Here is a 17,776-nt window from a genome sequence, read left to right as displayed (position 1 = left end):
TTTTCATTTCATTTTACCTATGTTCTTCCTTCTTTCGTCGTCTTCTTAACATTGATTGTCTTACGACCTTTAAGGATGTTTTTAGCATTCATCTTTACGATTCACTATTCTATTCCATTCTTCTTTTCTAATATCGTATCTTAGTTTGGCTCTTAATTTCCAAACTATTTCTCTTTTCCATAGCGTGGTGTGAGGTTTATTCCTTATTATCTATAGTCTTGTTATTTTCACTCGTTACTTCACTCTTCTACCTATAACGTAGGTATATTCCTTCATGTCTCTTCCTTGACTTCTTGTTCCTAATCAACCAATAGGATCAATAGTTGTAATGCTATAGCCCTATGGTACCTTTCTTGTGTTCCGTATTCACGCTCTTATCATGTGTCTCGATCATCTTTTGTTACATTTCTTGCATTCTTCTTCATTGCATCTTGTACATCATGTACTTCTTCTTTTAATATTCACGACCTCGAGCATGAGTGGTGATCGTAGCTTATTTCGTCTGAATTCCTCGACATGGTACGTTCTTGATTACTTGCGTCTTATCGTACTTTTACTGACACCTTGACTGTCAGTGAAGCCGATCCTATGTTCGAGTCATCTTTATTTCTTTTTATTGTTATGTGTCCGTGACTACATAGAGTCCAATCTAGTTAATCCTCTTGTTAATTTTCCCATGTGACTTTCTCTTTTCCTTTCCTCGATCATTCTTATCAAGTTTCTTGCAACGTACGCAAGCAAATTTTTCTCTATATCGATTTTCGTAACTAACTTCTTTGTTCGAGTTCTTATACCTTCTCATAGGTATCTTACTTTCATCTCTTATGTCATATTTCGACTGATCCAATATATGTAACTCAAGTTTGTTATCGAATCTCTTCTTCACATCCTTTTACTTACCTCGATGCATAAAGATTCATCTATGTGTCAAATACGTTTGATGCTATATATTGCATCCTAACCATTCAGGGACTACTATTAATCTTTCACATCAATCGCACCATGCACTCTACTCTTTATTAGTCGAACTTAAAACTTAAGATCCCGTGCTTCGCGCACATCATTCACACTTATACTTGTCCTAATCTTTTCATCCACTTTATAATCGTAACTTTGTGGTGGAAGTTCCAACTCCTAATTCATTTATTGTAACTCTTGTCGTTTATCTCTTGATCTTTCTTATCATGCTTCTCCAATCACTACATTCTATGGGGACTTGATGTTAGCTATACTTAATTGATCTAATTCCATGCTCCGTACTTCATATTCTTGTCACTCGTCTACTTGGCTCGTCACTTTATCGACATATATCCATTATCGATACTCTTATGAAATCTACTTCATGTTCTCGGTTTGCCGATCGCAATGGTTAACACTTAGGTCACCGTCTTAGGGACATCGTGTTCCAGTGACAACTTGATCCAACGGTTCACTAAAGAGTTGTCACGATCTTATTAAACCTAACGACTTTCTAATATTACGCAATATTCACATTATCCTTTCATAAGGGTAATCTTCTATCTTCAAGGTGCAAACTGTGAGTCTATTTTTATGCTCGACTATCCTCTTTCTTACTTCTATGGTGTGGTAGCATGATGCTCTAGTCACTTCGTTTAAAGATAGGAACATCCCAGTTCATCGTTCGATTAGTTACATTTTGCTACTCACATACATTTTACCATTCGCTTCTCGTATATAGACTTCATCCTTCTTATATACTCCTTCCCTTATATCGTAGTTTAATATCTTTGACGACCTGTCAAAGAGATACTTACTTTCTAGCTTACCACTAATCTGGTACGCATCACTTTCCAATACATCTGCGATTTATAGCTATATTCTAGCTCGTTAACTCGAAACTAAGTTCGTATCCTAGAAGCATAACTCCTATGTTCTCGCAACTATACGTATTCATTCGTTTCGTGGCCTCGATTGTAGCTTTCTCGCGAGCACTTCACTTCCGTCACAGAGTTCTGGTCTAGGTATACTTACATAAAAATAAAACTCTTTTAAAAACTCTTTCACATAAAACATCTTGTTTCGAAATTTAAATCAAAATTTCATTCAAATCTTAGCAAAATTGTGCACTAGGGTGATGACGTCTCTCATCCCCAAAGAGTTGCTACAGCTCACCTTTTCGTCTGAGCATAATGCATATGATGCATGTACTATTAATGCATGTATTCATTTATTGTTCTTTTCATTAGCAATGTATGTAGTGATGCACTTCTATCAATGTCGTGGCATTTATATACAATGACTATCACGGGTCTAGGCACAATTATGCTTTCAAAATCGTTTAAACAAAACAACTTTAGAAAGTTATAAAGTTTAAGTTTTGTAAGCTCTCTAGACCTTAAAACTCTGTATCTGGAAAGTTCTTCAACTTTTGTAACTTTGCATTTCTTCTTCATTCTCCTTTTTGACACTTCGATCGATCGAATTCGACAGCATATTGGCGTTATTCAATGCCAACCACATACGTGTTACTATCGAGTCATATTAACATCGACTATATTCTAGTCATAGGGGGCATTGCATCTCCCCGAGATTCCATCTGGATATGCATGTCGCATATGCATATCCTATCGAAAACAAAATATACACGTGTATCTCATATACGTATGTCACAACAAACAAACAAGCACTTTACATACCAATAAATCATACTTATCACACAACGACAATGCAAACCACTTGGATCAGACAGAACTCAACTCTATAGCTGCAGTAGTTCCTAGGTCACTTAACTGACAAAACTCATATTAGCAGAGGTAACTGGACCAACTGCTCTGATACCACAATTGTCACAACCCAAGTTATTAAGCCGCGACCGGCGCTAGGGAACGGGAGTGATAGCTCCGGAACCCGTAGCAAGCCTAAAATCAATATAAATTTTCCGCGATTAAAACGTTTTATTATATATAATACATTATCAGAAATCTTCTTTAAATAATATAATTCAATTATAAAAATATCGTATTCCTTTTCTGAAAACATTCGCGAAACAATTCCTAGAAACCAGGGTCTTACCGAGCGATATCTCATATCCAGCACCGCCCTGTTTCTGATCACAAACATAACCAATTCCTCTTAAGGCAATTGGTACACAATTCAAACGGATAAAACACCATCTTTATAAACAACTTATTTATAAAACTATATCAGAGTTTATTTTTCCAATACCGTTTGGAATTAAATCATAAATCTTATACTGACACCTACTGACTACTGCAGCTCTATAAAAACTCGCACTTTGTGTAAGCCAAAAGGCTGCCGACACAAAGGAGATGGTCTGTCTGATCCGACTCCGGTCACCTGAAAGGAAACACTGTGAGGGGGTCAGTATTTTGGAAAATACTGAGTGAGTTGACATTTACTAACAGTATTATAAAAATCTAACATCGCATCTTAAGAAAACAATATTATAAAACATATAAACATGTATTTGATCCGTACGAAACTAATATCCTAGCATGCGACACATCTCTCGAATAATCATATATCGTTCAACCCAATCATAAATCTCAAGTTGTGAGTCCAACTCACTGGTGGCCCAGCCACTAGATACGGGGACTTCCAGGCTACACCGTAGCCGAGTTCACTCTCGTATCGAAATCATAACCCAATCGTAAATATCATATTCATCATCAGCTCCCAGCTGAGTTATATCAATTCATCACTCATATGCAAATATACTAGACCGACTCGGTACTGGTGATCACACAGCCTATTGACACCCAATAGGTAGCTAGTTTCTTCGGATCGCATACTAGTTCTCGTATATAGAAATTAAGAAAGCATATAACCTTTCAGTCATTTATATAACATGCGATGCCTATAAACAGTATATGTATATCTATGCAAAATAACTTTATATATATAATACACGAAAGTAAATTTGCCACTCACAGTGACCGTTATCCAAAACTGCATTATTATAATCCCGCAAGCGTAAGCTCCATGCGTTGTCCAATCACGTGCCCACTCCAGCTAAATGGCTTGGTAGCTTGTCGGTACGTCAGCTACTTAATTGAGTTACCTATACGTTTAATCCATAAACGTGGGCTTAGTATTCAAACTCCTAAGTTATAAACTTAGGTTAACACAATCATATTTCAAATATGACTCTTAACCTTGATAATCTCTTAATCACACTTTTCTTTTAAATGTCCTAGTTTACGTTTTTATATTCAGTCGAATCACGATTGATTACACGATTTGAAATTGTCTGAAATCGAGTTTCCGCGTCGCGTCAGGGCCCAGAAAGCCCAAATCAGGAATCCTCACTCGGCGAAGGACTGCACGTTCGTGCAGCAGTGTACTGCACGTTCGTGCAGTACGCGAACGTGCAGTACGCTGCACGTTCGTGTGCTCCACGTTCGTGTAGTGTCCTACACGAACGTGTGCTACACGTTCGTGCAGTCTGCTACACGAACGTGTGCTACACGTTCGTGCAGTCTGCTACACGAACGTGTACTGCACGTTCGTGCAGTCTGCTACACGAACGTGTACTGCACGTTCGTGCAGCAAACGGCTGCCGATGTGCAGCTCCGGGGTTCATTCCCCGGGCCAATTCCGACGTGCTTAAACGTCCAAAATCGATTCTAGCACGATTTCCATTAATAACCATCTCAAATATCATCAAAAACGCCAATAGAAACGCGATTACGATTCGTTTAATTCGTTAAAACGAAATAACCCTTATTTATCAATTCTCATAATAAAAACGTCAAGCTTACCTCGATTTGAAGCTTAGCGATGATAGAGAATCGAATTCTAAACGAATCGATATAAAGAACTCGCGATTTGGACGAGAAACGGCGAAACGACGACGGATCGTAATCGATCGTCGAAAGCTTCTGTAACTTTCGCTTCCTCTGATCATCACTTCATTCCCTTTCTCATAAGGAAGGTTATTATATATCTTGGCTAATTGTCCATTTTGGTCCTTCATTTCTTTAACTTAAACCATTTCTCTTTTAACTTTCTAATTTAACCAAATGGTTAAATTATTCTTTTAACTCGATTACTTTCGTATTATTTATATTCATATAAATAATACTAACTCAAAATTATTATTTTCCGTCAATAATCTTTTAATTACTATTCTCGAGACTTAATTGGCTAATTTACACTTTAGCCCTTAAACTTCTCAAAAGTGACAATTTAGCCCAAAAACGCATCCGCGTCCAAATTTTAAAAGGTCTCCGATTGACCCAAAACTTTTACCACATATACTATAAAACATTTCGCGGACCTTGGCGAAATAATATCCCTTCGGGTTTTATATGGTTAAATTACCATTTTAGTCCCTGTACTTTATTTTGCGACTTTCTTAATATTTTTCTTTTCCAATTCTAATTCCAACTCTAGAACTGAAATATAATATTTAATCTTTCGCAATAATCCTTCCGAGTCCGTCCTGCTAAAATTTAATATTTATCCTAATCTCTCGGAAATCTTTCTGATATCGCCACTCTAGCGACTTAACACTGGACACGTGGTCCAATTAAATACTTAAATATTTTGGGGTATTACAGCTACGCATGTGAGCGACATTTATATATTTGAAAAAAAAAATTAAAATAATTCTCCATTTTTAGGCTCTATTTAACTTAGACCCTAATATTATTAATAATATAAAAAATAAAAGATATTTTGAACTTTTTATAGGTGAAAAGAGGTAAATTTAATACTTTAGGGTACAATTGAAATATAAAAAGACAAATTAGAGTATAATTGGAGAAATTTCTACGTCAGAGTATATTTGTAAAAGGGGATAAAGGTGGGGGGATTTTGAGTGATTAAGCCTTTCAAGATTTGAGGACATGTTAATCCTTATTTCTTTTAAAAAAAATTATGTTAAGATAAAACACTTACCGTCTATGATCGAAGAGAAAAAGAAATGTATATGAGTGCTCTATTAACTTTTCTTATTATGAAAACAGTCCTATATGTTAGCTCAAGAATCCTTTTAAATTCACATATTTTTATTTATAATTAACAATTATTAGTTGTGGAAAAATTAGTGTCCTATTAACTATTTTCTTTCAGAAAAAGAGTTCTATTAGCTTAATATTCCCTTTTAATTTCCGTATTATATGTTTAAGCATTTTGTTTTGCTGATTTTGCTTATCTTTTTAACCAATTTTACTGCAGTTAAATTTCTTTCCCTTTTTTTCGTGTTTTAAGTTTAACTAAATACTAATCCTTTTATATTATTTTTTTAATTATAAATTATACCCTTAATTTATACCCTTAATGAAGCCTATTATCGTAATTTTGCATGTCCCTCCCCTTTCCCACATATAAGATAGTTATAGATAGATAGATAGATGAGAAAAATTAACAAGTACCCAACATAGGCAAACTTATTTAGATATTTACTGTGGACAAAAAAAAAGTTGACAACATTAATTTAAAGATTATAAATTACACAAATAGGTTTAGTATATATAAAAAATACGGTGGAAATTATAGGTGAATAGGAAAGGTGCTGAATCTATTAAAATGCTTAATTATATGAACTGTTATGGAATGATTGTATTATGGAAAGATTCTGATATGATAACTCTAGATCTTTTAAAATCCTTAAATGCTAATAAAATACCATGAAAATAGGAGATTAAAGGATTCTTTAAATAACTGATTTGATTTGACAAAAAATATAATTTCCAGCAAAAGAAGAAATTCATAAACTCAACCAAACTGTCGAACTATAAATTTCCAGCAAAAGAAGACAATCATAAACGCATCATTCTAAGCGGGTAAGTTTTTTCTTGAATTAAAATAAAATCTTCCAAATTGAATTTATTTTTGTCATCTTATAAGTTTAAGAATAATAAAGTTATTTTAAATAGTTTTGAGTGATTTATTTATATTTAGAAATTGTTATAATTTTTAATAAAAGTAATTATTCCATTAACAGTGGCTAGTTAACTAATAGTTAACTAATGGGTTTTTAGATAAAAAATTATTAACATCATAAAATCATTTTTAGATAAATCTAACAATAATATATCCTAAAATTAACAGTACACCAAATTAGTTAACTGTCAGTTAACCAGTAGTCACTTATTAGTTAATTATAACTAATAAAAAAAGATAATTAACATTATGTATTCATGTTTTAGATAACCAAAACAAATATAGTTAACTAATAGTTAACCGTTAGAAAACATATAATCACCCCCTAATTATTTTAAAAATAATCATACGTATAAAAATAACTGTTAATTAACTATTAGTCACATATTAGTTAACTGCAATTAAAAAAAAGTAATTATCAATATATATTCATGTTTTATATAAAAAAATCATACAAAGTTAGTTAACTATTAATTAACTATTAGAAAACATATAGTTAACTTTAATTATTTTTATATCATTGCTAATATCGCAATTACAAAAAAAAAGACAACAGCTGCCATCCACCGCGCCTTCGTTCATCGTTCGCCTATCTTCGTCCCACTCCAACGACTGCTTTCTTCGTTCAACTCAAACCGCCTTCGTTCACCGTTTTTTTATCAGTTTGACAGAACAAAATTGCAATATAAAAAATAACGGCGAAAAGAGGACGAACGACCATCTCATTATCAGAATCTTGAATTCCCCAAAATACTCAAGAAATCCTAATTTTTTTGGTTTCGAACAAGAAAGACTACCGGCGAAAAGAGGACGAACGGCCAAGACCCATATCGGCGAAAAGCAGCTCCTTCAAGACTTACAGCGGCTTGGAAATCCACGGCAAGAATTGTTTCCTCTTCATGAACGACATCAACTTCATCGGCGACTGGCGTAGTTTCACGAACGCCTGCGGCGGGCTTGAGACAATAGCAGCTGGTTGGCGGCGAAAAATAATGGAGAAATATTGGTTTGAACGAAGAGGATTGGCTTGAGACAATAGCAGTTGGTTTGAATGAGGGTTTACAAATTTAAAATTAATGGAGAAATATTTGCCGAGAATCTCGGTGAAATCAATTTAAAATGAAAGACATGAAAATCCTTTCCAATTTCTTGTAATCGTAATTGTCAAATTGAAAAAGTATAATATTGAGAGAATAAAAGTTATATTTACAAGAAAAAAGATGACCATCGTATTTCTCAATAATGAAACTCAGGGCTGTAATTTTGAGAATAAAATGGGTTAAGCCCGTATCTGGGCTAATTTTCTCTAGATAGATAGATATGGTCATTAGGACTTATTAAAACCAATAATTATAGCCATAAGATTATTATTTGTAACGTTTTATTTCATAATTTTCTTTTTATGTGGATCAATTTGCTGTAAATCTATATATTATATAATTGAGAGGACCAACGGAGGCCTCTCATTCATTCTCACCAAATACAGCTTTTTGGTGAGTTCCCACTTCTTTAAAAACATCTATTTAAATTTAATTCTTAAATGGCTATTTATATTAACACCTATTTAAATTTAATTCTTAAATGGCTATTTAACTTACTTTTTTAAAAACATCTATTTAATCAAAAAATTTAGACCAAAAAGTTCTTTGAATTTATTATTATCATAGTTTTTATTTGTTTTAATATAATCTATAAGTTTTTAGAAAAAATTAATCATGAGTTAATAATTTTGATTTGTTCTTTTATAATTGAAAGGACCAACGAAGGCCTCTCATTCATTCTCACTAAATACAGCTTTTTGGTGAGTTCCCACTTTTTTAAAAACATCTATTTAAATTTAATTCTTAAATGGCTATTTATATTAACACCTATTTAAATTTAATTCTTAAATGGCTATTTAACTTACTTTTTTAAAAACATCTATTTAAATTTAATTTTTAAATGACTATTTAACTTACACAAAACTTCTTAATTTATATTAACACCTATTTAAATTTATTTTTAAATGACTATTTAACTTACACAAAACTTCTTAATTTATATTAACACCTATTTAAATTTAATTCTTAAATGGCTATTTAACTTACACTTAAATTCTTAATTTATATAAATTGTTTCTTCATATTAATTTATATAAATGTTTATCCGTCCGCCTTTCATTGTAGTTTCACTAAACAAAAAAATCTTTTATTACTTCTCATAAATGAAGATCAAAGAGTCTAAACTAATTAATGCTCCATCACTTTTGTTATATTGTTTACAAATGTAAATTTTTTCTTTCAAGGTTTCATCTTTTTATTTCAATCAGATATTGAGTTTTTTTATAATATTTGTATCATATAAGTGTGTTGAGTTTTGATTAACTTCTTTATTAACACATCATTTATTTATTTTCCTTATGTTGTTTCTTTTTTTCCATTGTTCTTTTCTATGAATTGTTCCATCGTTCTTTAATGGGCACTGATTTAAAAATTTATCTAATCTGTTCCCAATTAAAATGAATGTATTTAATTATATTTTGTATTCTTGAGATTTGAGATTTAATTTATAGGGATGACTTTATAGTTTTGGTTCATTGATTTTCTTTTAATGTGTATTTTCTGAATTATTTGATGAGCTTCGTTAATTTTCATGTCAAGAAGAAAATGAAATATGGAAGAAATTAGAAGTTTCATTGATTCTCACCAAATAAAGCATTTTTATTTTTTTCAAAATATTTATTTTAATTAATTTAATTGTTTAAATGGTATTTACATATTTTTTTAATATATTTGGTATAATGGAATTGGATCTCAAGTCAATCTCATATATTATACTCCCTCCATTCTGAAATAGTTGTCGCTTTAGCCATTTTCACACAAATTAAGAAATCAATAAATATGTCTAAAATTATAAGTATATTTACTAAATTAACCCTTCTTGAAACTTGTTAACATTAATTAGTATAACTCTTTATTTGTATTTTGTATTCTTTCAATGAATTGATAAGGGATATATGTGGAAAAATAGCAATAAATGCTTTCTTGGTTTTCTAAAGTGACAAGTATTATGGAACAATTTTTTTTTCCTAAAGCGACAACTATTTCAGAATGGAGGGAGTAAATTGTATACCATTAGAACTCTTCTTTCATGCTTTTCTAGACATGGGTAAATAATTAAAGTTAGATAAAATAAGCTTTTAATTAAAGTTAGACAAAATAATCTTTTAAATAGGATTGTTATCTGCCAATTAATAAAGGGAAGGTATAGTTTTTAGGAATACCATACTGAAATATTTTTATTAGCTTGTAATTTTTCCTTATTGACAACTAATGTCGAAAACCGTACTTTGTGTAGCTATCCATTGAAGCAAATAAAGAACCGTGGAAATAAGATTTGTATGAGTTGTGCTGCAAAGTTTCATTGTTAGAGAAATTAGAGAGTAAATAGGTATTTTATTCAGATTGGTTAGAGAATAAATAGGTGTTCTATTAGTAATAATATTATTCGGTTCAACTCTATTTATGACCTTTTTTCATATGTGGGACTCTTTAATATCCATTAGTAAAAATATTTTAATAAAATAAGTGTTTTATTTAAAATAGGTTTTTATAAATTGTTTTTTAAGATAAATTGTCCATTCTTACTTCACCTGCAAACGTCCATATTATAGCAATTAAACCTATTTGATCTAAATATTATATCAATTAGAGTGTGCAATAATTGAAGTGAATAAACTTTTTTGAACATATTTTTTGTATAATTAGTGCAAGTATTTTATAATCCGAAAAAGTCTTATAAAAGAAAGAATAAATTTGCAACCCTTTATTATTAAGCACATATTTTGTATTATATTTTATAATACAAGTGGAATATAAATTAGAAAAAATGTATCATATATCAAATAAAAAAATTCATTGCTGGAATATTATAATATGTATTTATTTTATTATTTATTTTATTAGTTTGCAAATTATGATTTTTTACATTTTCCATATATTTTTTAAATAAATTAATATTTAAATTGAATACTAATTTAATTCCGCGCAAATGCGCGGAAATTGAAATAAAATTTGCACCCAATTGTTTTTTCTTTTTTATTGTGTCCATATATTTATTTCTGCTACCATCTTCATATTCAAATAAGGAAGTCAAAATATAAATAAAAAATAAATATAAAAATAAATATAAAAATAATAAATAATTTAATTACACAAAAATATTATTGATATGTTTCAATATTGGTTATCTTATTATTATATTTATATGAGTCATAAAATCTTACGATTCTACGATACGATTTTACGTTACGAGTTTATAGTATCTATTTCGATTCTATGTTAAAAAAGCGAGTTTGACAACATTGATGAACATAGTTAAAAATGGGTTAATTACATATAAAATTACCACCTTTACACGAATTCTTAAAAATAACACGACCTTTAAAATATATCAATTCAGAATATCACCTTTCATTTCTTTTCAAAAACAACATGGGCACGTTTTTACATAAAATTTTGCTGACTTGGACACCCAATGGGAGTGCCACGTGTCATTCCACGTCAGCAAAAACGCCACTAAAAATATACTCATGTTATTTTTGAAAAGAAATAAAAGGTGGTGCCTTGAATTGCCACGTTTTAAAGGTCGTGTTTTTTTTACAATTTCGTGTAAAAGTGGTGCTTTTATATGTAATTAACCCTTAGAGAATCATACCAACTTTACTAACAGTGGACAATATTTTGCCGCCAATTTCAAAGCATGCCTTTTAATTAAAGTTGTGATGATATTGACAGTGGAAAAATAAAACAAACAAAAATAAATTATATAAAACAAGTAAAAGTAATCAGCGGGAATGGGGCTGACGCGCGTGTCAGCAAATTGACACATGCTAATGCACGACATACCTTTTCACTCTTTTTTATGGAATGTGCTGTTAATATTTGTTTGATAAGGTACACATGTAAATATGTCGGCCTAATTACTTAAATAAAACTCCATCTTATAACATTTTTTCATTTATACCCTCATCTAGGAAAAAGTTCATTTGTACCATTTTTTTGATTTTTTGTTTTCATCTCTACCCTAAAATTAAAATTTTTGACAATTAAATTATTAAAGAATGAAAATATTATAAATAATTAATAATATTAATGTATAATTAGAATATAAGTTAAATATAAAGGATCATTTTGAATATTTTTTCAATTAAAAAGAGGTCAAATTAGCTATTTAGGGTAGAGATGAAAATAAAAAATTAAAAAAAAGGTACAAATGAACTTTTTCCTAGGTGGGGGTATAAACGAAAAAGTGTTATAAGGTGGGAATTTTTTAAGTAATTAGGCCAAATATTTTCTATTGTTTGGTACACGCGTAATAAATAGAATTAGTTAGCATTTTTGTGAAGTTGCAGTATTATTGGATACTTTTGTGAGAAATTTTTAGGTAGACCGAGTCTATCACATCATCCGTAAACTAGCCACTCATAATATAACACCTTATTAAATGATGGCACTATCGTAATAATTGTGCAATAAATTTCTCTATTGAATTCCATTGGATCCAATCTGAGTCTGTCCAAATTTGTGCCATAAACTGGTGTTGATGGGTTATAGGTGGACAAATCAACTTACACCGAAGAAAATCGTTAGAAATGGTAGAATTTCTAAGCATGGGGGATTTGAATCAATCTCTCATTATAATTCATAGGGGTGAGCAACGGTCGGTTCGGTCATCGAACCGTTCAAAAATTTAAAACCATTCGGTTTTTTTAAAATTGCGGTCACTGAATCGTATTAACCAAATTATATCAAAACTGTATTAATCAAATCAAAATATTTCGGTTTGATTCGGTTCGGTTCGGTCGAAAACCGTAATATTTTTTGTATGATTTTTAGAAAGAAAAAAAAACAGTTTTTTAAAAAATAAATTAAAAAAATGAAAAAATTTAATCTAGAGACTACATGTACTTTAAATTAGATCTATATTTATCGTGTTTTATTCTAAAACTATAAAAATAAACAAGTTTAATATATAAAAAATGTTGCAAAAAGGCCAGACTTTTCACAAAAATTCCACAAAAGTCCTGACCTTTCAATTTCGTCGATTTTGGCCAAAAATCGATTATTTGATTTCGATTTTGTCCAACACTCAATTTGATTTCAATTTTGCTGATGTGGCGCCTACGTGGCGTGCCACACAATCTGCCACTATGGCAATTATAAGGTAAAAATTGCATTTTAGTTTTTAATATTTAAAAAAACTACCAATTTTATTCTTATAAATTTTTTTAACATATTTTACCCAATTAAATACCACTGACACCGTTTTCGGCCGCCTCTCCCGTTTTCCGACCGTTCCATTTTTTTCCGATCGATCGATCACAGTCGCCGGAATATTTTTTCCAACCAAACTAATTTAAACACTAAAATTTTATGTGCCAATATTTTACAAAAAAAATAATTTTTTTTTTCTTTTTTTTTAAATTGAAGGCGCCACTGCTCCTCCTCGACTGAGGAGGAGCAGAAGCTCCTCAGGGGAGGAGCTGTTGCTCCTCGTCGGAGGAGCAGATCTGTTGCTCATAGTCTCGCTAGAGCCACGTATTCCATGACAGGACGAAAGGTATGGGTGGATGGTCCGCCATACTTTCTTATCGATGTATTGCGCGCTGATTATCCTTAATGTTAGCTGTTTTTTATTGTCAAAAAAAATATCAACTCTATGTAAATTTAATATCAACTCAATGTGCTGCTGTTGAACGAAACCAGACAGGTGATTGGGTTTCTGCTTTTACGAATAGAAGGGCAGATTGTTTATCTCTAGTTGTGGCTGAAGGCTGGACTCTTAAGGAAGCTCTTTCTTGGATCAAGAGTGAAGAGAAGCAGAAGGTGATTGTAGAAGTTGATTGCTTGAATGTGGTTCAGTTTCTTAATGATGAACTTGGCTCTACTTTTGTTCTTTCCTATCTGTTATTAGATTGTGTTAGTTTGTTGAAATCCTTGGTTGATGTCAAGGTTATTTTTATTTATCGTTCTGCGAATCGTGTTGCTCATAGTCTCGCTAGAGCCACATATTACATGACAGGACGAAAGGTATGGGTGGATGGTCCGCCATACTTTCTTATCGATGTATTGCGCGCTGATTATCCTTAATGTTAGCTGTTTTTTATTGTCAAAGAAAAATATCAACTCTATGTAATTTAATATCAACTCAATATGCTGCTGTTGAACGAAACCAGACAGGTGATTGGGTTTCTGCTTTTACGAATAGAAGGGCAGATTGTTTATCTCCAGTTGTGGCTGAAGGCTGGACTCTTAAGGAAGCTCTTTCTTGGATCAAGAGTGAAGAGAAGCAGAAGGTGATTGTAGAAGTTGATTGCTTGAACGTGGTTCAATTTCTTAATGCTGAACTTAGCTCTACTTTTGTTCTTTCCTGTTTGTTATTAGATTGTGTTAGTTTGTTGAAATCCTTGGTTGATGTCAAGGTTATTTTTGTTTATCGTTCTGCGAATCGTGTTGCTCATAGTCTCGCTAGAGCCACGTATTCCATGACAGGACGAAAGGTATGGGTGGATGGTCCACCATACTTTTTTATCGATGTATTACGCGCTGGTGATCCTTAATGTTTGCTGTTTTTGATTGTCATAAAAAAATATCAACTCTATGTAAATTTAATATCAACTCAACGTCGACTCAATGTCAACTCAATTGAAACCTAATGTTAATTCAATATAAAACTAATGTCAATTTGAAGTAATTTTTTAGTAAATTATTTTAATTTTAAAATGTAACTTAATATAAACTCAATTGTAAACTTAATAACTCAACGTCGACTCAATTTAAATCTAATGTCGACTCAATGTAAATTACATGTCAATTCAAAGTAAATTTTTTTAATAAATTATTATAATCTTAAAAATTAACTTAATATCAACTAAATTAACTTATATAGTCTATTTTTAAGTTTACATCTAGTTGATATTAAGTTGATTGTGTTTTTATTACATTAATTTATAAATTTATTTTAACTTAGTTTAGTTAAATAATATTTAATTTAATTAGAATAAATTAATTTAAATTTTGACAAACGTAATATCTTATTAGTGTTTCATAATAATATATTATTTATAATCAACCATTTTAATAGGTTTATATTTAGTTTATATGCTTTCTTATACATTATTAAAAAATAAATAAATAAATAAATATATATATATATATATATATATATACATATATATTAAAGAGTAAATAAAGATAACAACATGTCTTGTTTTGGTAGTTAAACACATGGACTTAAAATGAGAGGCCATGGGTTCTAATCCACTAAAAGTATAAAATGTGTTTTATTTAGTTCTTTTAAAATCTCACTACTATAGTTGACCGGGGGTTGACTGGACGGTTGGGCCGGAATTTGGCCGGTGCTCGGTTGCGATTGGTTTGTTGGTCTAACCAAACCGACATTTGCCATGTGTTAATATTTTATTGACTCAAATATAGACTAATGAGATGTGGATAAATACTAATAAGAAAAATATTGTCTCATTTTTTTTTATTTTACATTATAAGAGATTTTTGAATTTTTTTTTTCTTTTTTTGGAAGATTTTAGCCAAAAATTAAAATGATGAGATAAAAATATAATACCATAGCACTTTTGGATGATTTATGTAAATTACCTAAATCAATTTACACCGAAGAAAATCGTTAGAAATGGTAAAAAAAATTCTAAGCAGCGGGATTTGAATCACTCTCTCATTATAATTCAGTCCTATTCCTATCTCAAAAGGTTGAAATATATTTACAGGTTGAGGAAGCTGAACCATCCGAATTCAAATAGTCAATTCAATTCAACCTAATAATAAATGATGAATCCCAATTAAGGATCATAAAAGAACAGCCCACTAAGAAGTAGTAACATCATTTGCGATGCACATGAAAAGTCATTACTTAAAGAAGCTCAAAAGTTGGCAGCCCATACCCACTAAAATCCATCCACTGAACAAAACAAATTTTGATTTTAGAATCAGAAGCACACAAAGATGGAAGAAAAGAGCGGCAGCACAAACCTGAAGCAAAAGGCTCTGTATTACTACAGTGACAGTGACGACAATGGCAGTGACAACAATGGCAGTGACGCTGAGAATACTGATAATGAAGAAGAAGACCTGATACTGAAAAATTTACTACATAAGATGAATCTTGGTCCGAAGAAGAAACTTCTTGTGCTGTCTCCTGGAGTTTTGTGTCAAAAGATCAGGACTTTCGACAAAAACAAACCAAGAAACTGCACTGCTGATGCTAGATTTGGCACCATTCTTGGTAAAAAGAAGTTCATAAATTATTAATCATATAGCAATATTGTTTCATTTGTTCGTTTGCAAATATATGTGATTAATTCCATGTGATTGCTCTTTTTTCTTAGTTTTCAAGAGACCCTACTGCGATGAGTTCGTCAAATTTTGTTTTGAAAGATTTGAAGTTGGAATTTGGTCGTCTGCAATAGAGTTAGAATTACAAAACTCAAACTTTTTTTCATTTTGTTATATAAATATGTTTAATTCATTGTTATTTACTTGTAATCTTGAATCTTGATGTTGATGGACATGACAGAAAGAATCTGAACAATGTTCTGGGTTGTCTGCTAGGAGAGTTGAGAAGTAAGGTGTTGTTTGCTTGGGTAAGAAATGTTTGCTTTTAAACCCTACACATATTCATTCAATTCTTACCTTATGAGTTATGACCCATTATAATAGTTTGCGTTCTACAGGATCAAGAAGAATGCACTGATTCCGGATTGAAATCGTTGGAAAATAACGAGAAGCCTTTGTTTTTTAAGGAGTTGAGGAAATTATGGGAGAGCAAGTCACCATCTTTGGGACAATTTTCATCGTCAAACACTTTAATGATTGATGATAAGCCTTACAAATGTCTTCTGAATCCTGTGTGTACTATAATGGAGTGGCTAGTTCAAAGTTCATATATATTCTATTATTCGGACCCTGTCTTAGCTTATGGTTTCTTTGCTTATTGCAGCCTAACACAGGAATATTTATTGATGAGTACAAGGCAGGCCTGGGAAATGATGATGTTTTAGGTAAGGGATGATAAATTATGAGTTTGCTTTGGTGATTCTATGCTAATTATGAGTTTGCTTCGTTGAATAGGTGAAAATGGAGAGCTTAGGGTGTTCTTGGATGGGGTAGCAGAAGCAGATGATGTAGCTTCCTATGTTGAAGAGAATCCTTTTGGACAGCCTGCGATAACATCTGATCATCCTGACTGGGGCTTCTACGCCAAGATTGTCCGTCGTTTTGGCAGAAAATGATTTTGAGTATGCAAGGGGGAAATAGTTATGTCTTGGTAGATGACATGCTGATTCTATATGAAATCAGTAAAATAATTAAAAAGTTAAATGAAGTACAAAAGCTGTCTACCTTTGATTATAAGAGTTTCAGAGTAATTTTGCTGCCCTGTCAATGTTTTTTGATAAAAAGTTTGATTACCAAACGATGAGAATGTCTTGTAAAAGACTTTTAAAATGCTTTTAAGAACAGCTCATACATCAGCAGTAGCAGCTGAGATACTCTGCTACAATCAAACACACAACAATTCAATCAAGAGGTTAAAGAAACGTCAATTACTCAACATTACCCTTCTATCATCATTCGTATTAATATGTCTAATGAGAATGATCTTCTTAGTTACTTCAGGTGTCAATTGCTTGTCCTTGAATTGCTTGTAATTTCTTGCCTGCCAGATGTAGTAAATAGTGGCTGTGAATGCCGCGGATTTCTACTAAAGTTGTAAATTTGAAGGATTCTGCTGCAAACTTCTTTGCTGAAACTGCACTTGAAGAACAAATGCTTCACATCTTCCACATCAGAGTTATAGAGGCAGCACTCAGTTGAATTACTATTATTATTCCCCA

At 31.5% G+C, this 17,776-nt stretch overlaps 1 protein-coding gene across 1 annotated transcript; it reads left to right on the top strand.

The window, feature by feature from the left end:
* The first annotated feature begins 15,843 nt into the window (after positions 1–15,843).
* LOC126678872 (uncharacterized) lies at positions 15,844–17,333 on the top strand. The gene is made up of 6 exons (XM_050373783.2): positions 15,844–16,167; positions 16,271–16,352; positions 16,459–16,525; positions 16,616–16,789; positions 16,882–16,942; positions 17,013–17,333. The coding sequence occupies exons 1-6, from the start codon at positions 15,888–15,890 to the stop codon at positions 17,171–17,173; spliced, it is 825 nt and encodes a 274-aa protein (XP_050229740.1). The 5' UTR covers positions 15,844–15,887; the 3' UTR covers positions 17,174–17,333.
* Positions 17,334–17,776: the final 443 nt, after the last annotated feature.

The sequence above is a fragment of the Mercurialis annua genome, linkage group LG4, assembly GCF_937616625.2.
Source record: "Mercurialis annua linkage group LG4, ddMerAnnu1.2, whole genome shotgun sequence".
NCBI classification, from domain to species: domain Eukaryota; kingdom Viridiplantae; phylum Streptophyta; class Magnoliopsida; order Malpighiales; family Euphorbiaceae; genus Mercurialis; species Mercurialis annua.
The sequence above is the reverse complement of the archived record's forward strand: the minus strand, read 5'-3'. Positions and strand labels throughout refer to the sequence as shown.

What these genes read in the sequence shown, in the direction of transcription:
- LOC126678872 (XM_050373783.2), top strand. Translation starts at nt 15,888, where the DNA reads ATGGAAGAAAAGAGCGGCAGCACAAACCTGAAGCAAAAGGCTCTGTAT. An exon ending in ATTTGGTCGTCTGCAATAGA is followed by an intron (nt 16,353 to 16,458) that starts GTTAGAATTACA and finishes TGGACATGACAG; the next exon opens with AAAGAATCTGAACAATGTTC. An exon ending in GTAAGGTGTTGTTTGCTTGG is followed by an intron (nt 16,526 to 16,615) that starts GTAAGAAATGTT and finishes TGCGTTCTACAG; the next exon opens with GATCAAGAAGAATGCACTGA.